The 22,997-nt window shown below is 36.5% G+C and overlaps 1 protein-coding gene across 1 annotated transcript in view; it reads right to left on the bottom strand.

Annotated features, from left to right (window-relative positions):
* The window catches only part of TM9SF3 (transmembrane 9 superfamily member 3), a 74,542-nt gene that overhangs the window by 23,855 nt on the left and 27,690 nt on the right, over positions 1-22,997 (bottom strand). Inside the window, exons 6-9 of the mRNA XM_067709853.1 lie at positions 22,462-22,593; positions 20,488-20,654; positions 13,239-13,333; positions 9,859-9,989 (exon numbers count right to left, since the gene is read on the bottom strand). Of these exons, the coding sequence (XP_067565954.1) occupies positions 9,859-9,989; positions 13,239-13,333; positions 20,488-20,654; positions 22,462-22,593 (525 nt within the window). The remainder of the gene's footprint in view (positions 1-9,858; positions 9,990-13,238; positions 13,334-20,487; positions 20,655-22,461; positions 22,594-22,997) is intronic.

The raw sequence follows: 22,997 nt of genomic DNA, 5'->3' as shown, positions 1-22,997 counted from the left end.
TCAATTTTTGTTATTCATTGTTGATTGCTTTTTAAATTATTATTTTGCTATCATTAAGCATATAAAACTCATAAATATTAACACACTGTGATAGAGACCTATGTATTTTCCCCTTAATTTACCAGAATTCTAATTTCAGATAAGGATTGAAGAGAAGCTGGAGAAAACATTCCTATGTGGAATGACAATGGTCTAGCAGAGTGGTCTTCAAACTGTTCCACAGAACCTCAGGTCCTGCTGAAGAGTTTCAGGAATTCCACAAGCATTTGATTTGAGTATCCTTTTGAAAATAGTTTTTTTTAAATAATATTTTTAAGTGTAATAAAAATATACACACTCAAATTAGTTCTATATCAAATATTAATAACTGGAGATACCACAATCATGTTAACTCATTTTCATGCAAACCTCAGAATAAAGTTTCTCCTGCTATCTCTGTGTATATATTTGGACTCCTAGTAAACGTGTCATTGATTAGGAAGGCTTGTAATGCTACACTGGTCTCTTGTTCTCCCTCCCCATCCTCCACCCCGACCCCATTCAGGCCTGCACATACTTGCTCACTAAAAGCTTTACAAGCAAATGCACTACAGCACATGCATGTCACAAGCAATTAAGTGGCAGGTGAAATGAGGGCATATCTTGCCTTGTGTGCTTAATCAAAGCATAACAGCAGTCATCAAAGGAACCTATAAACGGTCTCATCAAGACAATATCAACTGTTTAGCATTTAATTTTTTCCCCTTTTCCTGACTTTTTAATACATGATAAAAAATGTGAGCAGTTTGTTAGAAACTGTTAGTGACTGAACTGTGAAACCAATTTCCTACTCCTTTATGTCCAAGTTCTAGATGACTCTACTTGAAAAATACTCTGAGACTGCAAGGCAAGCTATTAAAAAAAAAAAAAAGTCACATGGAACTAAATTATCCGAGAAGTCAGGATTTTTCTCAATACTGATATTCAACCAAACAAACTGGTTACTGAAGAAGAATGTTACCTGTACCCCTTGGTATTAAATCTGCATTCATCGCAACTTTACTGCTCTCATTAAATTTAGAATGCTAAAAAAACTGAATTTGCAAAATTTGTTTATACTAACAGAATCAAGCTTGTATCTGTTTTCTTTATTGGGCTTCTGCATTAAGCTTTCGTTTAAAATGAAATTTAACAACTAAGAGTTAAAAAACCATTAGTCTAATACACTGGTGAAAACCCTGGAACTCAAACTAATACAGGGCCCACCCCTAGAGCTTCCTAGCCTCTGTTCATGGACCAATGAAAAGTGAAAACAGGGACGGGGGAAGGAAGGACTCACTCCAGGTTGAGGGCCTCCCCTAGCTACAATGAGAACAAGACAGAAACAAGTACTGCCTATCACTGCTTAATATCCCAAAGATGTACCAACTGGTCAACTATTCTCAACCTCAGTCACAGACTAAGAATGTGACTATTATTCTATCTTTATTTCCAGACTGGCCTTCTAAGGAAATCTGTGGTGTGAGTGGAATGGAAAGGGAAAAGGCAGCCTAAGATGGGCTATTATGGAATACTAAAGGATATAAATTTTACTGAGGATGATAGACAGTAACTGCTTATAGGTAAGGTGATTCTCAGAAAATATATCATCTTGTCAGTCATTACGTTTACGCATTTCCTTGACACTTGCTCAGAGTAGGCAATTTTTATGACTCCTTTTCTACCTTATACATTTTATGCCTTTATTTCTATATAAAAATTATTTAGCTTCAATTTAAGCATGTTGATAATAACCAAACCTAACAATCAGGACATTGCCAACATAAACACAAATGCTTATAAGAAGCCTATCTATTTTATAGATATTTTCAACATGCTAATTAATAACTCCCCATTCTGTTTCTTGGGCAACTTCAATACTGTAATAGAAGAAACACTGGGTTTGAAGTTAAAAACTTATTCTATAATGCTAGCATTATCCTGATAACAAAACCATAAAAAACGACATTATAAGAAAATTGCAGATCAATATTTCTCATAAATATAGGTTCAAAACAAAAAGCAACAAATTTTAGCAAATGGAATCCAGCTATATTACAAATTGAGGTTTATCAAAGGAATGCAAGATTGATTTAAGATTCAATAATCAATCAATGCAGTTCACCATATTATCAGACTAAAAAGAAAATCATAGATCATCTCAAAAGGTGCAGAAAAAATCATTGCAAGAGCCAACCTCCCTTCACAATAAAACAAACTCAGCAAACTAGGAATAGAGGGGAACTTCATCAACTTGATTAAGGACATCTATGGAAAAACTACAGGTAATATTTCTTGATGGCACAAGACTGAATACTTTCCCCCTAAGATTGGGAACAAGAGAAGAAGTCTGGTCTCACCTCTTCTATTCAACATTGTACTAGAGGTTCTAGCCAGTGCAATAGGCAAGAAAAAGAAATAAAAGGCATACAGATTAGAAAGGTAGAAATAAAATTGTCTTTATTCTCAGACAACATGACAATCTATGTAAAAAAAATCTTCAGGAATCTACAAAAAAGAAATTAGAACTAATAAGTGAGTTTAGCAAAGGTGCAGGATGCAAAGCCAACACGCAAAAATCAACTGTTTTTCTATACACTAGCAACAAGCAATCAAAATTTTTAATTTAAAAAATACCATTTACAAATAGCATAAAAAATATGAAATACTTAGGGGTAATTTCAATAAAAGCTGTACAAAACCTAAATATTAAAATCTATAAAACATTACAAAGAAAAAGTAAAGATACCTAAATAAGTCAAGAGATATACTGTGTTCATTAATCAAAAGACTTAATATAATGTTAAGATGTGAATTCTTCCCAAATTGATCCATAGCTTTAATGCAATCCTAATCAAAACCTCAGGGTTTTTTGTAGAAATTGACAAGCCGATTCTAAACTTAACATGCAAATGCAAAGAACCTAAAAAATCCAAAACAACTCTGAAAAAGAACTGATTTCAAGACTTATTGTAAAGCTACAATAATCAAGACAGTGTGATACTGGCATCAAAAAAAACCAAAAAACAAATTAATCAATGCAACAGAAAAAAAAGTTCAGAAATAGATACACATAGATACGTGGTCAATTGATTATCAATAAAAGTGCTAAGGGAAATCAGTGGAGAAAGAGTAATCTTTTCAACAAATGGTGCTAGAACAAATGAAGAGCCATAAGCAAAACAAAACAAAACAAAACCCTTGACCCTTAACTCATACAATATATAATATTAACTACAAATGGATCATAGACCTATATTTCAGAGCGAAAACTATAAGATTTCTAGAAGAAAACATATGAGGAAAACTTACTGATCTTTGATTTGGCAAAAGATTTCTTAAAAAGGACAGAAAAGCACAAATCGTAAAAGGAAAAAAATCAATAAATTGGACTTCAAAATTAATAACTTTTGCTCTTCAAAAGACACTCTTGGACTTCCCTGGTGGCACAGTGGTTGAGAATCCACCTACCAATGCAGGGGACACAGGTTCGAGCCCTGGTCTGGGAAGATCCCACATGCCATGGAGCAACTAAGCCTGTGTGCCACAAATACTGAGCCTGAGCTCTAGAGCCCAATAGCCACAGCTACTGAGCCTGCGTGCCACAACTACTGAAGCCCACGCACCTAGAGCCCGTGCTCCACAACAAAGAGAAGCCACCGCAATGAGAAGCCCACACGCCACAATGAAGAGTAGCCCCTGCTCGCCGCAACTAGAGAAAGCCTGCGTGCAGCAATGAAGACCCAATGCAGCCAAAAATAAATTAATTAATTAAAAAAAAAAGCATGTCCCCATCTTGTCCAATTAATATCAAGCAGATGTGGGGCAAAACCATCAAAAAAAAAAAGATACTCTTAAGAGAATGAAAAGACAAGCCACAAAATGGGAGAATATACTTGCAAGCTACATATAAGACAAAGGACTAGTATCTACAATACATAAAGAACTCTTACCATTCAACAAGACAAGCTATAAAAAATAAGCAAAAGATTTAAACATTCATTAAAGAATATATATGGATGGCAAATAAGTACACAAAAATATCTTCAACATTAGTCATTAGGGAAATGCAAATTTAAACCACAATGAGACAACACTACACTTCCACTATAATGGCTAAAATTTAAAAGACTGACCATATCAAGTACTGGAGATAATGTGAAGCAACTGGAACCCTTATAAATACAATGCTAGTGGGAATGTAAAATGGCAAAACCACTTTGGGAAAGTTTAATAGTTTCTTGAAAAGTTAAGCTATAATATGACTCAGTCATTCCACTGTAGTTATTTATCCAAGAGAATCAAAAAATATGTCCACACAAAGATTTACATATGAATACTCACAGCAGCTTGATTTGTATGTAATAGCCAAAAACTGAAAACAATTCAAAAGTTCATTACTGGGTAAGTGGATAAACAAACTGTGGTACTTCCCTTACAATAAAATACTACTGAGCAATACAAAGGAACAAAACTATTAATATATGCAACAACATCAAGAGATTTTTAAAATAATTTTCTGAGTGAAAAAAGACCAAAAAAAGATCATACTGTGTGAGTCTACTTATATGAAATTCTAGGTAATGCAAACTAATCTAAGATGACAGAGAGCAGACCAGTGGTTACCTGAGAATGAAAAAGGGAAGGGAAAAAGAAAATTTTTAAAGTAAAAAAAAGGAAAAGGAAAGAAAGAGAGGGACTTCCCTGGTGGCACAGTGGTTAAGAATCCGCCTGCCAATGCAGGGGACACGGGTTCGAGCCCTGGTCCGGGAAGAACCCACATGCCACAGAGCAACTACACCCGTGCACCATAACTACTGAGCCTGCACGCCACAACTACTGAGCCCACGTGCCACAACTACCAAAGTCCGCGCGCCTAGAGCCCGTGCTCCGCAACAAAGAGAAGCCACCGCAATGAGAAGCCTGTGCACCGCAACGAAGAGTAGCCCTTGCTTGCAGCAATTAGAGAAAGCCCACACGCAGCAACGAAGACCCAACGCAGCCAAAAATAAATAAATAAATAAATAGATAAATAGATTAAAAAAAGAAAGAGGGAAGGAAGGAGGAGGAAAAAGGGATAAATTACAAAGGTATATAACAAAACTTCTGGACTTGATAAATAACTTTTTTAAAATTGGGGTGACTGTTTCCCAAATATATACATATATCAAAGCTTGTCACACTTTAAATAGATACAATTTATCATATGTTAATTATACCTCAATACAGCTGTAAAAACATACAGACCAAAAAAAGGCATAAAACATTCTTCATTCACCGCTCTCGGCATAAACCTGAACTCCGGGCAGAAAGGAAAAAAAGAAAAAAAAACTAAAACAGATCATCACCACCACCAGCACCACAACAAAGAAAATGTGACTTTAAGTGAAAAACTGAATCCTAGTTTTTTGCTTGGTAAAAGCGGGATAATGCATACCACTATCTCTATCTCTTTGAGTTCTTCTGAAAACCAGGTGAGACAAGGGGTGTGAAAGTGTTTTGTAAAGTACAAAATGCTACGCAAATGTACCTGTCCTTACTATAACTCATCTTGTTAGATATGGCTCATCACTTCCGTCAGTTGAGATCATTTTAGATGCTGTCTTCATCATTCCATATTACTAGTCCCTGCCCCACACCCATCTCATGTCCTTGTTCAATTTAATCATCAGATCACTGTGCCTTTATATGTCATCAACAATGATTTGAATAGGTCAAAGTCAAGAATATCTGTCACGTTCTACTAAAAGACAGTATGTGACATATTATGGGTAATATCATACCAATACTTTAATTCTATAATTATTTACATGTTTACCTGACTGTACTATTCTACCCACATTTCTCCATCTTGTCCAACAAGATATAATACTTTATTTATACTCTTTGTTCTTCTAGTCTTGCTAAAACCTACTGAAGAGAGGAACTGAAGTTGTTCTGGCATTTTTGTTTTAATGAATCCATAACAGCTCCTAATGTTCATTACTTCCCGTGATTTAAAAAGTAAATTTTAATAACACATTCTAAAATCTTGTGCCTCATCAACATCAAGTTCACTATGTTTTGTAAGGGAGAATCCACTTTCTTCATTTTCCTTCTAGAAAAACAATTTGCCTCGTCTTACACAGTTATTCAAGCATTACTTATCATCATGATCTCTCAGTATCTCTAAAAGATCAGTTATATGAGCAACTAAACTTACTAAGGCAGCTGGGTACTCCTGTACAATCAATCCCCTTATCTAAGGCTTCACTTCCCTCTTATCAGGGATTATTTCCTCTTGTCTTTTCTTGTTTGAAGGTTATTTTATTTGATGAAAAATAAAAAGAGAAAGAATGAGATAGAGCGATTCTTCTTTTACTCTGTTACATCACTGATCCCATGTAATGAGCCTTTGGTCTTGCTATCAAAATATTTTTACAAAATCCTTTTGTTAGCCTTAGCACTTGTCAAGAGTTCAGGTTAGGAAACGGAGGTTTTCTAACACTATTTTTATAGACTTTAGTATCCTTTCATACTTAGGTATACTGTACTCTTCTCACAACCTTTGAGAGATCACAAAATAGCATGTATCCATTACTCTTTGTCTCCATTTTTTCCTCATTGTGTTAATTTCTGATTATATATCATGAATTTCTTTTTTTGTGTGTGTGTGGGGGGTTACGCCACACGGCATGCAGGATCCTGATCAGGGGTTGAACCTGCGCCCCATGCAGTGGAAGCGCAGTCTTAACCACTGGACCACCAGGGAAGTCCCCATGAATTTCATTTTTGAAAACCTCAAATTCTCAAGCCATTTTCCCAGTTGTGGCCCAAGACTTGGGTCATGAGAGAGCATTTCCCTAAATATTTGTGAAATCTGATTTCCTAAAACCTCGGGCCTATTTCTGATGACTTCCCTCCCAAGCTAAAACAAACCTCAAGATGACAAATATTACATGGCTCATGACCCCTGTTACTTCTCCATCAACTATTCTACCCATTAAGAGACAAAACCATAAAGTATGATAAGTCAAGGATTTATCAGTACATTCTGAACTGAGTAATATTTAGATTAGAAAGTTTATTAGTTTCTATGCTACCTTGCCTCTGAGTTTAAAACTCTGCAACTTGGCTCTTTGTCCTTTGAAAGCCTCCAATAACATTAAATTAAGAATCTGAGATTTACAACCCACAAAAGACTTGATGCCTAAAATGTTTTTTTCAGAATATCCTGGCAAACCCTTCCTCATTCCCAAGAAACTCTCATAGGACCAAAAACTCTGGGTATAACACCTAAATCATTTCTGAACAAATTCCAAAGGAAAAAGGTTTTACCTTACCAGATACAATTTAATTTGAAGTACACTCTCTCTGACTCTCTGTATAGTACCTCTGCCAGAACACACCAACTTCAGAAACAGGTATGTTCATCTCTGAACAGTCTTTGACCCCAAATTTCATTTAAATGCTCTCTTACATTGTTTTGTAATACTCTCTAGGAACCATGACTTAAGCCTGGGACACTAGACATTAGCTGAGATTACCACCACCACCCTCTACTTATGTTTCTTTTACCTTTATTAACCTGCTAAGATTGACTATTATTCAACAAGTTTAATCTGGCATGGATTTAATGGCTTTTTATGTATAATCAGGTACACATCAGCAGAGAATTTGGGGTCCAGAGACAAATTTCATCCATTTTCAATTTTATCTTGGGCTAGTCCTGGGGACAAAAGCAGTATTCTGACAAGACTCCAGATCCCAAGTGGGCAAAATCCCCATTGTTCTGGTGCCTCTGTAGGGCAAGACAGAGGCTGAAGTCACTATGACTACATCTGGATTAAGCCTTCAATTGTGGAATCTCTGAGAAAACAGAACCAGAGCTAAGATCACCAGAGAAAAGGCTCAATGCCCAAGAGATCAAAGGAATGGGGGACAGAATGAGCTAAGGCCTCGGGAAGAGCATATAAGAGTATCTGAAGACTCTGATTTTCAAACTAGGCTATTTTAGTAGGAGAACCAGCTTCTCAGACACATGTGGTCTGGGAGCTTTTCAGCTGACAGATCCATCCTCAGATGCTGGGAACCACAATCAGGTAAATAGTAGAGACTGGGTTTAAAGCAGGACAGATAAATTGGCATAGGATGAAGCCCTGGGCATTGAAATTTTTAAACTCCCCAGTGACTCTAATGTGTACCTACGGTTGAGAACCATGGAGTTTGTGAGAATATATAACCATTTCCTTCATAATGTCAACAAGTCAAATAACTTAAAATATAAGTTTAAGTAGTTAAAACACTTAATGGACAACTAGGTCAAACATTCACATCAATTCTTAAATTTCATGTTCTAAACAAGTTCTGATACGCTTAAAAAGAGGCAAAAAATGTTAGACCACACACCTGATTAAAACCTGAGGGCAGTGGAATGCCCTTCACTCAGCATTTCTTCATTATAAATTAGAATGCAAATTAAGACCATGACATTGTAGGAGGCCGATAAGCACCAACAGCCAGTCTTTTATATGCCAAAGATCAATTTTACAAACCATCTCTGGCTCAGCAGAGAGTTTGATATTGTATTTGAATAATTAGTAATTATTCAATTATCTAAAGGCAAGTTACAGTGAATATTAACATTTAAAACCCCATTTACACAGTGGTAAAATTTATAATTTTAGTGAAACAAAGCATATAATTTTCACCACATCAAATTCAAAACTTTATGATGAAAATTATAACAGAACCAGAATTTTAATTTTTTAAACATTATGAAAGTAATTAATTCAGTAGATCATCTTTAAGAAGTAACTTGAATCTCTCTATATACTTCCTGATGGCCTGGAACTACTATGAAGCAAATTCTTTTCCAGTTAATTAATGAATGTAATTAATTACTTTACCCTTTCCTAACCTTTATCAGTTACTTTGCAAAAACAAAAAACAAACAAAAGCTTTCAATTTTGAAGCAATCTGCAAAATATTCCTAAATAAAAAATATTAAAGACTTAGTAAAAATATACATGCAAGGTGTCTTTGAAAAACCTAGACTGTAAAACAACCAATCATCTGGAATTTCTGTGAAACCATTCAATAACTCCCATACGATAGAAAGAAAGCCAAAACGATTAAAATTCAGATGGAGATATGGGTTCCAGTTACAGTTCTGCCGTTAACTATCTGTATGACCTTAACCAAGTTAACTGCCTCTCTGAAAAGCAGTAACCACCTTCCAACTCGCATACATATATGTACATGTGTGCGCAAGTTTGCAAAGTGTACATTAAGACTAAAGTCTACTCCAGGCCTAAAGTTGTTTCTAGTAAAAAGACAACAGGAAGAATCTGAAGACTGTGAGTTAACTGTGTAAAGCGCCAGTATTTCTGTGCTTTAGCTTTAATATATTTAAATAATCTAAAACATTTCAAACTCTGTGATAACAGGTAAGATATGAGACAGGATTTTAATATCTATAGCACATATATTATCAATATTAATACAGATGCTTTCATAAGGTTCTAAAAATAGTACACTATTACCAAAAAAAACCACAAAATGTTGTGGAGAGTCTTCACTTCCTACCACTGCACTCACCTACCACATTAAAACACCCATGTTGCTTGTGTGTCATCATTCTTCTAAAATATACTCACCAGTTTATCCCTAGCTGTTCTTTCACTTTATTGGTTGACAGAATCAAGAAAAAATGTTCTTTACCTAACTTTCCAGGACTGGGTAGGGACTGGCTGCAAATGGCAGAACTCCTAGTTAAGAGGTTCTCTGGAGAGACAGCAGGCCTCACATTAGAGAATGCTTACACTCTTTCAGTTTAAAGGTAAGATGCAAGCAACTCACCATTGTTCCAAAAGGAATGGCTCTCGAAGCATGGTAATAAATGGCTATAAAATTGATGAAGAAGGCAGTGCCACACACCATAGCTGGGATGAGGAATGCACCAATGAACATCTGTTTTATCCATCTCCTTCCTGAAAGAAAAGGGAAACTATAATAATCAGAGAGCTAGGTAGACAGACAGACATATATTAATGTTTAAAAGGTGGTTATTTAGTACCAAATTATCTAAAATTTTAATGTAAAGAACTTAAATTTGACAACCTAATAGCTGTTTCAAAACAACAGCTAATAAAGACCAGTCCAACTATTCAAGTATGTCTAGTGGAAACACGCTTTTGATGTGGGTGTACCAGAAAAGAGCAATGAACTATGGTAAAATATTCTGGTGTTTTGTCCTGATTCTGCCACTGAACCGCTGTGAACGTTGGTAAACCACTCAATCTTTCTGGGCTACAAGCTGGCCTAGAAAGGTGTTATCAAACACCTAGGTGTTACTTGGAGTTCTGGAGCTTCTAAGAGGTGCCCATGAAGTCACCGGTAAAGGAAGGGCCCAGGTCCTCCAGCCCTGCTTCAACAGAACAAGTTCATTTTCAACAGTTTCACACATTATAGTTTCATATATGCCCTCATTTGAAAAGAGGGTTACATTGCTTTAAACAAACAAACAAACAAACAAACAGAAGTTTAAAAACCCCTGGGTTAACGTTCCCTAAATTTACTCTTAGCTCTATGATTATAAACATATATTTAAATTCATTTCTATGTTTCAAAAGGAAAAATCAATAGAATGTGTTTCATGAGCTTCCTCTCAGCAATTAGAACTAAATATTTATAAGTTTTACTATTTCTTTGAACCTCTTTGTATTGCCAAAATTCTATTTACTGAGAATCTATTATTTAAATAACCCAAGGAAAGAATTTTTAAACTATGTAATCAAAAATTTTTTAATCAAATTCATAATGACCAGAAGCACAACAGGAGCTAGCTTTCTAACCCAGCAGAGCACATGAGCAAGCACACCTCCGGGACACATCTTCATACTGCTCAGGAACGTAATGTAAAGATTTAACATGGGATCACTATTAAAGTTCAGCCCCACAACCATAAGCAACAGGACCCAAACAGAAAGTGCTACAGGAAAAACAAGCAATATCCTAACTTTTATTTTCTTCTATATAAAGTTCTTTTCAAACATCTGTCTCATAGAATTACTACCCCAGATCTTGACATTCTTGCAGAAAAACTCCTTGATTCTGAACTTTTGTCTCTATTTAATTTCTTTCTCAGGTACATTTCAAGAACCCCTCCTTGCTAAACTAATAATACTCAGCATTTGAACAAAGCAAAAAGGGTAAGAACTAATTAAAATGATTATTTCTCTTATTAAATTCCAACTCTTTCCTAGCATTCTCTTTTCCTGCACTTTCCATTATCTTCTCAGATTCAGACACGGGTTAATAAATTCTATATTCAGCTATATTCAACTCTCTCTTTCTCCCTTTCCCTCCAACAGTCAAAAAGAATCCCACGGGGCTTCCCTGGTGGCGCAGTGGTTGAGAGTTCGCCTGCCAATGCAGGGGACACGGGTTCGTGCCCCGGTCCGGGAAGATCCCACATGCTGCGGAGCGGCTGGGCCCGTGAGCCATGGCCGCTGAGCCTGCGCGTCCGGAGCCTGTGCTCCACAATGGGAGAGGCCACAACAGTGAGAGGCCCGCGTACGGCAAAAAAAAAAAAAAAGAATCCCACGTACGTTCCACTGGGTACAATCAGTGGCCCAGGCATCTGCATTGTGCTTCCTACTGCTCCTCAACACCCTTGGAGACTCTGGTCTTTAAATTGGGTCTAGAGCACTATCCAGTGCACTGAGGACAGTATGAAGTCTTTGAGCTCCACTGTAGTTCAGATCCTGAGATAACCTGAAGAATCCTTGATTCTCTGGGCTGACCTCTATAGTCACCTGGTTTTAGGGATCGCTCAGACAAAATATCAGGACATGATCAGACCTCCTCAGGGCACTGTCAATCAGAAAATAACCTTTAGATTATTCCTGGTAAGATTTGATACTCCTAGGCTTAGGTCTGAACTCTGTCAACTTTCAAGAATAAGTATAGTAAAGTTTGGTTGGGTGTTCTTAACTTGCAATTGGACTAAAAGCAAATTTATGTCCAAGGATGAATAAATTTCCTGTTTTGAGTAATCTGTTTCTGCTGTGGAGACTTTTTTGGAGGTCATAAACTGTACAATTCTTAGCCTAACTAGTTTTCAGGTTAAATTCAAAGTAGGAGTTACCTTAGGCATCCTTATTTCCTCAGGATGGTAGACCTGTGTGCTAAGACTCATTTCCCATATCTAGACGTAGAACAGAGAAACTGAACAGCTAACTAAAATAGTCAGGAATCTGCAATGATACTCCCTCAGGCAATCCAGAGAACTATCTCTGCTGAAGGTATACACCACATTAAGTCTGGTAGGACCAATTTTTTAAAAAGCCATGGTAAACCAGGATATCCTGAGGGAATTTTAAATGCTCTGAGCTCCTATAGACGATATGTCTAGTCTACTAAAAGAAGGCAGGATTCCCTAATGACGACACTGCTTAGGATGGGCTGGGAAAATCACATTAAGAAATCTCTATCCTTAGGAATATAATTTTAATGTTTTTCAACAACCCGTCATTCATAAACTAAAATATGCTAATCTACTACTTTTAGCACGTTTCTGACTCCAAACAATTACAGGGGAAAAAAAGGAACTTAAAAACCCTGAATGCCATCACAGCAAGAAACACCAAGGCGCAGTGTCCTCGTATCATCCATGTATACCCCGTCATTTCCAGGTCACAATAATAAAGAAGCAAGGGGGTATTCAAGATGAAGCTCTCTTAGCAAAAGATTGTGACAGAAAATCTTTGTGCATGTCCTTTGATAAGTATTTAAGAGTCAACAGAAGTAAACAGATTTCCTTCCTATGCTCTTTCACTGTCCAGACATTTATCCATAAACCATGAAACATGCCTTTACATTCGGCTATGAAGCTATATATTCTATGTGGAAACATCCCATGGAGCACTACTAGGGAACTAGGCACCTGAAAGCAAAATAGTATCAATAACTTAAATACACTCTCTCCTACATGTTCCTCAGGGCTAATTCACAGTGGACAATGGAGAAATCTATTCATTATTCATAATTTTAGGAAATAAAATACAAGGATTCCATAAAAGCAAATTAGAACATATAATAGGTATGGTGGAGATTATGTGAAATGGGATAACAAAGGACTTTACAATGGCTGTACTGCACATTTTAAATTCCATATACCTCACAGTGTAATATTGGCATCTATAATTAAAAATACAAAGCAGTAACTCATAAATTACCTCCTTGTCTAGCATACAGACTTCCTCCAAAATAACCATTCACTGGAGATGTAGCAGCATAGACAAATATGGCTGTACTGAGCATTGACCCCCTCCTAAAAAGGCAAAACAACACATATGATAAACTAAAACCAACGATTTAAAGAAAATATCATATAGCCTATCACATTAACATTAGTTTAATTTCAAAAATAAATTTAGCAGGAACACAAAAGTATCCTTCTGGACTGCAAAGGACCTCAAAAGGTCGCCTAGTGAAAGAATTTCTAGTTAAAATTGCACTTAAATAATAACAGACTGATCCTCATTCTTTTTAAATTTGAAGTTAAATTTCATAATATTCTAAACAAATATTTCACATTTCTTTGGCAAACATATTAGAAGCTGGCACTAAAACTGTTTTGCAACCCTGTGAACCAATCACATCATATGGAAAAGGACATTCATCTGTTAAGAAAAATAATTAGAATATTCCTCTATATAATTTAACTGCTGGAGATTCTTGCCTGCTGATAGAAATAAAATGGAAGTACTATAACCTATATTATTGCTATTACTTTAAATGGTATAATACTGAGACTTTTCCTATTTAGTTTCCTTTACATTAACTCAGATCAACAATTTCTAACCTCCTCTTCCAATAATATCTAAGCAATTCAGACCAACTCTCCTATTAAATAAAACTGGACAAAATATTTTAAATGCCATAATATAGAAATGTACTTAACTCACTAAAAATAAAGATCATTTCTGAAACTCACCACAACTAGGAAGGTAAAAGACTATAGATAGAAAATATAACCTTGTCAGTTTGAGATAAATACTATTTTAAATAGAATTTACAAGAGTATCACACTAATGTGTGCACTGGAAGGATACACAACTTTCAAAAATTAACCACCTTCTGGATAATAATTATTATTCCATTCCATTGTCCACCTACAAAGGAATCATACAGTCTTGAAACATGTACCACTCTTCCGTTCAAACAATTATGTTCCACTTCTTAAAGAAGATACATAAGTTAAAACACTGCAATGTTTAATAACACCAATATATAGCTAAATACAAGTGTCGCATAATATAAAAGTCTGTCATTCCCATGTTTAGAAGACTGTGGGTCTCTCAAAATCAATCAGTTTAAAAACCAGATTTGCCCACAGCCAACATCATTCTCAATGATGAAAAACTGAAACCATTTCCTCTAAGATCAGGAACAAGACAAGGCTGTCCACTCTCACCACTGTTATTCAACATAGTTTTGGAAGTTTTAGCCACAGCAATCAGAGAAGAAAAAGAAATAAAAGGAATCCAAATCAGGAAAGAAGAAGTAAGGTTGTCACCGTTTGCAGATGACATGATACTATACATAGAGAATCCTAAAGATGCTACCAGAAAACTACTAGAGCTAATCAATGAATCTGGTAAAGAAGCAGGATACAAAATTAACACACAGAAATCTCCTGCACTCCTATACAATAAGGATGAAAACTCTGAAAGAGAAATTAAGGAAACACTCCCATTTGCCATTGCAACAAAAAGAATAAAACACCTAGGAATAAACCTACCTAAGGAGACAAAAGAGCTGTATGCAGAAAACTATTAGACACTGATGAAAGAAATTAAAGATGATACAAATAGATGGAGAGATATACCATGTTCTTGGATTGGAAGAATCAACATTGTGAAAATGACTATATTACCCAAAGCAAACTACAGATTCAATGCAATCTCTATCAAACTACCAATGGCATTTTTCAGAGAACTAGAACAAAAAATTTCACAATTTGTATGGAAACACAAAAAACCCCGAATAGCCAAAGCAATCTTGAGAAAGAAAAACAGAGCTGGAGGAATCAGGCTCCCAGACTTCAGACTATACTACAAAGCTACAGTCCTCAAGACAGTATGGTACTGGCCCAAAACAGAAATATAGATCAATGGAACAGGATAGAAAGCCCAGAGATAAACCCACACCCATAAGGTCACCTTATTTTTGATAAAGGAGACAAGAATATACAATGGAGAAAAGACAGCCTCTTCAATAAGTGGTGCTGGGAAAACTGGGCAGCTACATGTAAAAGAATGAAATTAGAACACTCCCTAACACCACACACAAAAATAAACTCAAAATGGATTAAAGACCTAAACGTAAGGCCAGACAGTATAAAAGTCTTAGAGGAAAACATCGGCAGAGCACTCTATGACATAAATCACAGCAAGATCCTTTTTGACCCACTTCCTAGAGAAATGGAAATAAAAACAAAAATAAACAAATGGGACCTAATGAAACTTAAAAGCTTTTGTACAGCAAAGGAAATCATAAACAAGACGAAAAGACAACCCTCAGAATGGGAGAAAATATTTGCAAATGAAGCAACTGACAAAGGATTAATCTCCAAAATTTACAAGCAGCTCATGCAGCTCAGTATCAAAAAAACAAACAACCCAATCCAAAAATGGGCAGAAGACCTAAGTAGACATTTCTCCAGAGAAAATATACAGATTGCCAACAAACACATGAAAGGATGCTCAACATCACTAACCATTAGAAAAATGTAAATCAAAACTACAATGAGGTATCACCTTACACCAGTCACAATGGCCATCATGAAAAAATCTACAAACAATAAATGCTGTAGAGGGTGTGGAGAAAAGGGAACCCTCCTGTACTGTTGGTGGGAATGTAAATTGATACAGCCACTATGGAGAACAGTATGGAGGTTCCTTAAAAGACTAAAAACAGAACTACCATATGACCCAGCAACCCCACTACTGGGCATATACCCTGAGAAAACCATAATTCAGAAAGAGTCATGTACCACAATGTTCATTGCAGCTCTATTTACAATAGCCAGGACATGGAAGCAACTTAAGTGTCCACCGACAGATGAATGGATAAAGAGATGTGGCACATACATACAATGGAATATTACTCAGCCATAAAAAGAAACAAAATTGAACTATTCGTAGTGAGGTGGATAGACCCAGAGACTGTCATACAGAGTGAAGTAAATCAGAAGAAGAAAAATAAATACCATATGCTAACACATATATATGGACTTTTAAAAAAAAATGGTTCTGAAGAAACTAGGGGCAGGACAGGAATAAAGATGCAGACGTAGAGAGTGGACTTGAGGACACACGGAGGGGGAAGGGTAAGCTGGGATGAAGTGAGAGAGTGGCACGGACTTATATATACTACCAAATGCAAAATAGATAGTTAGTGGGAAGCAGCCACATAGCACAGGGAGATAAGCTCGGAGCTTTGTGACCACCTAGAAGGGTGGGATAGGGAGGGTGGAAGGGAGACGCAAGAGGGAGGAGATATGGGGATATATGTATATGTATAGCTGAATCACTATGTTATAAAGCAGAAACTAACACACCATTGTAAAGCAATTATACTCCAATAAAGATTTTTAAAATTAAATAAATAAATAATTAATTAAAACCAGATTTGTTTTTTCAAGTATCCAATTAAACACTGTAGGTACTAACTTATTTCTTCCAGACTATCATTAACAAATTGATCCATTCTGTTTACAACTGGGTGTGTGACCACTGACAGAGAGTTCAAAAACGCTGCTCATGTGACTGAGAGTCCACAATGACTACCAGCGGGTTAAGTTTGTAGTCCCCAGAGACATTTCCACTAAATGGAAGTGTGAGTACGTAAGTTACAGTTTTAAAAATCAGACGTACCCTTGCACCTCTTTGTTCATAAATATTTTGTGGGTATTTTACACCCAAAATAGACCATTTTCATCTACACTGAAAAAATCTGCTGAAGTGGGGAACTGTCCTCCTTGTTCATCTCTCCAAGACTGGGGGTGGGGGGAAGAGGGTGATATCTAAGTAGCTACTTCACCTACACTTGCCATCTCACCACTGCAAAGCAAGTTTCAGCACAGCAGCTGCATTTTACCAGACTTACCCATACCTTCTCAAACACCATATGCCTTCTCAAGGGTTAATATCACACTAACCTGCATCCCTACATTGATGTTGATCCTCTACCTATCTAAATATTTTTTTCTTCCCTGATTGCTATGACCATCATTGAGCAAAGTAATTTTCACATGTTACATTATCTGCTTTTTATCCTCTAGAATCCTTTAGATTCCTACTCTGGAGTGAGTCTTACAAATTTTATGTGCAAGTTTTTCATTTTCTCACCGCTTTGTATTTTTACTATCTCTATCTTCATTTCTACAGCCCAGAAAATTAAGAGACACATTCTGGAGTAAGAGTGCCTAGGTTCAAATCCCAGCTTACTAACACCCTTTACTAATAGCTGTGTGATCTTACTCAAATTACTTAACCTCCCTGAGCTTTACTCTTCTCATCTGTGGGATGCAGATAAAAATAGTCCCTTTACGGGGCTGATGTGAGGATTAAATGAGCTAATGAGCATAAAGCTCCTAACACGGAACCTCAATAATGTTAGTCATTTTGATATCATAATAATACTGATATCATATCATAATAATACTGATATCATAATAATACTCACAGCTGCAGTACTTACCATGTAAATGATTAATTATGTTCACTTCAAATAAGCACTACGTAGAACAACTATCAATAATAATGACAGGCTAAAATAACAATGCATGACTTGCCTACTAATACCATCTATTAGATGCGGTTTCTTATTTCTAAAAGCTGAAGGTCTATAAGCAGAACAGCTTCGGAATTAAAAAATGAACTGCCAACGCTGTAACCCTAACATTTCAGAAGGAACAAAGCAAAAACTTGGATTCTAGGAGAGGTTACCCACTACTAACTTATAAGACTGTGACTACTCCAAAGAAGACATACAGATGGCCAAGAAGCACATGAAAAGCTGCTCAACATCACTAATCATTAGAGAAATGCAAATCAAAACTACAATGAGGTATCACCTCACACAAGTTAGAATGGGCATCATCAGAAAATCTACAAATAACAAATGCTGGAGGGCGTGTAGAGAAAAGGGAACCCTATTGCACTGTTGGGGGGAATGTAAATTGATACAGCCACTATGGAGAACAGTATGGAGGTTCCTTAAAAAACTAAAAATAGAAATACCATATGACCCAGCATGCCACTACAGGGCATATACCCAGAGAAAACCGTAATTCAAAAAGAATTACTACCCCAATGTTCATTGCAGCACTATTTACAATAGCCAGGTCATGGAAGCAACCTAAATGCCCACTGACAGACGAATGGATAAAGAAGATGTGGTACATATATACAATGGAATATTACTCAGCCACAAAAAGGAACAAAATGGGGTCATTCGTAGAGACATGGATGGGTCTAGAGACTGTCATACAGAGTGAAGTAAGTCAGAGAGAGAACAACAAATATCGTATATTAACACATATATGTGGAACCTAGAAAAATGGCACAGATGAACCAGTTTGCAGGGCAGAAATAGAGACACAGATGTAGAGAACAATCTTCTGGACACCAAGGGGGGAAAGTGGCGGGGGGTGGTGATGGTGGTGGGCTGAATTGGGAGACTGGGATTAACATATACACACTAGTATGTATAAAATGGGTAACTAATAAGAACGTGCTGTATAAAAAATAAAAGAATTCAAGAAAAAAAAAGACTGTGAGTATACAGTCAGTGTCAATTCCGTAGTGATGCAGTTAATCCAGTATTTAATGTAAAGCATGACTTCTTGAAAGATTTGAAATGCTTTTCTTGAATTTGGGATTTCATTTGAAATATATTATATCCTAAAATAAGAACTACCTACCAGAACACTGAAGTTTAGGTTTTGGCCAATTATTTAAGGTTCATGTGGTAAATAAATTACAAAGGTTATATTAAAGAAATATGACAGAAACTATAGAGAAATAACTTTGTTGATTAATACACATTCACTGCAGTTCAACAAGCACTGATTGAGTACCCTGCATATACGAAGTTCTTGAGGTACTCTCAGAATGCAAAGATAAGACCCAGTCCTTGCTCTCAAGGAGCTTACTGTCCCGTGGAAAAAACAGCAAGTTAATATAGTTAAATATTTAATATACAGCTAAAGATCCATGCTTTCAGCAAAACAATTTACTGCTTGTCCACCAAATGCCAAGCATATTTAAGCAAGAAGGCATCATGAACTGAAACAGAGGTACGAGATGTAACTGGGGACAAGTGTCATTCTGACTGAGGACTTAATGGGGTGGCATCTATACCCCAGGCTTAGAGCATGTTTGCTTTGCTGAGGTCATGGTTCTCTGAGCACAAGGTTATAGTGCTACTAAATAGGGACTTGAGATCTTGGTGAATGTACAACTTTTTCTTATGATCCAAAGGCCTCACATCAAGAATTTCTTGCAGGACTTCTCTGGTGGTGCAGTGGTTAAGAATCCACCTGCCAATGCAGGGGGCACGGGTTCGAGCCCTGGTCTGGGAAGATCTCACATGCCGCGGAGCAATTAAGCCCATGCACCACAACTACTGAGCCTGTACTCTAGAGCCCACGAGCCACAACTACTGAGCCCGTCTGCCACAACTACTGAAGCCCACGTGCCTAGAGTCCATGCTCTGCAACAAGAGAAGCCACTGCAGTGAGAAGCCCACGCACCGCGATGAAGGGTAGCCCCCACTCGCTGCAACTAGAGAAAGCCGCATGCAGCAACAAAGACCCAACACATCCAAAAATAAATGAATTTATCAAAAAAAGGAATTTCTTGCAACTGGTTCTGTTTTCAAAGAAAAAATGTACCAGAAAACCATGTAAAGATAGGATAAGAAGTCATTCAATTATTTTTCTAACCTCATGTGCCTTTTCCACCACTCTTTTTGCTGTTATTTACAATGCTTTCTTCTGTCTGTAGAGTCTACAAGTTTTGGAGGCAGATGTGAAGTACTAACTCAGTAAATGTGTAATCCTTGTGCGTTTCTTATAAAGATCTAATTGGATCTTCAGATTTCAAAAAAGTGCCTATTCACTTTGTCAAACAACTCTGATTTGTAACTAATTCTGCTCATACCTCTAATGGAATATAACCTTTATAACCAACCAAAATGTTCAGTAAAGTTAATAATTTTAGGATATAACAGAAAAATATACTTACAGCTAAAGAATACTGCTCATTATTTATTTGCAATAATGATATTTAGGCTATTTAAATTCTAAGATAATTGAAATCAGCAAGTATTTAATTATGATTGACTTAAAGGTTCCAATTATTAAAACTATTCAAGAACAACAAAAAAGTAATAAAGTTAAGCACATGAACTTACTCTGTATACAAATCTTCTATCATTGCAACAATAATAACAATGAGAGACACAGCAAATATCTGACATCCAGAACCAATGAGAGAGGAAAATATCAGCGGGTGACTTGATGGTCTAAATACATCTCCATGCACCTGCTTCCATCCATACTCATCTCCTAGGTCTCTATCCTATATACATATATATGTTGAGAGAAAAGAAAATAATTCAGAATGAAATTAAAATACATAAAATAGGTAAAAATTTACAATTACAGTCGTAAGTTCCCTCACTACAAACTTAAAGGTATTAAAAGGGTTTCAAAATATCAAGAAAAGACATTTGTTCAAATTTAAAATAATTTCTGCCTTAATAACTTATAACAGTAAAGTGCTGTAATATTACTGAGGCTCAGGAAGATGGATCCTGGTTGTACTCAGAGAATCTCAAAGAATGGAAAAAGAAAAGGTCTAGGTGCAAAAAGAAATGGTCAAACTGGGAGAAAAGCCCAATGGCTCTCTGAATGTTACTTTCAGACACTACTCTTGACCTTTACATCATGACTAAGGCTCACATATGAGTGGGGGCCAGGAGGAGAGCAAAACTGAAGATTAAAACCAGTACTAGAGGGCTTCACTGGTGGCGCAGTGGTTGGGAGTCCGCTGGCCGATGCGGGGGGCGCAGGTTCGTGCCCCGGTCCGGGAGGATCCCGCGTGCCGCGGAGCGGCTGAGCCCATGGGCCATGGCCACTGGGCCTGTGCGTCCAGAGCCTGTGCTCCACGGCGGGAGAGGCCACAGCAGTGAGAGGCCCGCATACCGCAAAAAAAAAAAACAAAAAAAAAACAGTACTAGATGCCCTAGCAATGCAGAAATCTCCCTTATAGCCTGGAGCCTAAGAAAATACACAGGGAATATATCAAATAGTTAAATATCATTTAACTGTCTATAGCATTTTTTAAAAAGGATTCAATTTTGCCTTTTCAACCCAAGTAAGCAAATAACCAAAACACTGTTTCTTAAGAAATATCAGTCCCTCAAGATAATCTTTGTGGTTTTTTTGGCCTTGGCGGGGGGTGGGGGGGTCCTGGTCAGCTATATTTGAGAGGCACCAAATATTTCATCTACCCTCTGATACTTCACAATACACGTGAGCGTATTAAAATTTTAATTTGTTTAACTGTTTTCCAAACTTATTTAATGATGGAGCATATCTACACAGACTAGCCATTAACAACGGAATCACTCTGCTGTACGCTTGAAACCAACACATTGTAAATTAACCACACTTCAATTAGAAAAAAAAAAAAGAATAGCCATTAACATTCCCTGGCAGTCCAGTGGTTAGGACTCCAAGCTTTCACTGCTGAGGGCACGGGTTCAATCCATGGTCAAGAACTAAGATCCTGCAAGCCACACAGTGCAGCCAAAAAAATTAAAAACAAAAAAACACCACTTTTCCTCATTTACGACACTGTTCAACAATTTAGTAAAAATAATTTAGAAACAACCCTCCCCTTTGAACCTATTAAACTAAATGTAAATCAATCCTTCCACCTACTCCCTTAATTTTATGCAATACTTAACAGCATTAGAAAGATACCAATACAAGTCTACGACCTCCTAGCTGCAATTCTGAAATCAAAAGCTCTGAAAAGTGAAAAGTCTGCCTCACAAGTTTGACATATCCTTATCTGGTGGCAAATCTTGGAGCTAACTAACAAGAGGTTATTTATACTGTTTATTTATCCCACTTAGGGTGAACATTCATATGTTTTGCTGAAAACACATTAATATATTTGATTATAGGACATGTAATCAGGGCATGTAAAAACATTAAAATATTTAATTAGAGACCCCTCAGGGAGCTTTCTACCTTCCTAAAACCTGAAAATTCTGAATTCTAAAGCTCATCTGACCTCAGGATTATGGACTTGCTTCCAACATTCAATAACACTAAGTTAAATTATTTTATAAATACAATGTAAAATGTTTGCTTACCATGTCATCCATTTCTTCTTCTTTACTGTACCGGGCATAATCTTTTCTTAAAGTTCTCATTAAAATCATTGAAACTAAGCCCACCAAGAAGATAACCATCATGAAGGAGTTGAATATTGAAAACCAGTGAATCTAAAATAACAGAAAATAAAATATTACTTACTTGAAATACCAGTTACAAAATTCATAGGTTTCAAGAGGACAATGGGATGTTAATGCAAAAAAACCCCACAAAAGTCTTCTAAAAACTTTTACATGAAAATCCAAAACTAAGATATACTGGGAAAGAGTAATCAAAGGGATTGGCTTTCTTTCCAGTAAGCTTTAGATGCATTAAAAGTATGATACTGTTTACACGGATTATCACAATCAAATTTATTGTACAAATAAAATACAATTTGGCCGCACAGAATATGCTATTCAGCATTAGAGAGAAAGAACATGGGTTTTGCAGTCAAACAGGTCTGAATTTTAACACAGGCCCTGACCCCAGTTTTCCTACATCAAAAATGAAGGAAATAATACTATATCGTAAG

The sequence above is a fragment of the Pseudorca crassidens genome, chromosome 16, assembly GCF_039906515.1.
Source record: "Pseudorca crassidens isolate mPseCra1 chromosome 16, mPseCra1.hap1, whole genome shotgun sequence".
Taxonomy (NCBI): Eukaryota; Metazoa; Chordata; class Mammalia; order Artiodactyla; family Delphinidae; genus Pseudorca; species Pseudorca crassidens.
The sequence above is the reverse complement of the archived record's forward strand: the minus strand, read 5'-3'. Positions and strand labels throughout refer to the sequence as shown.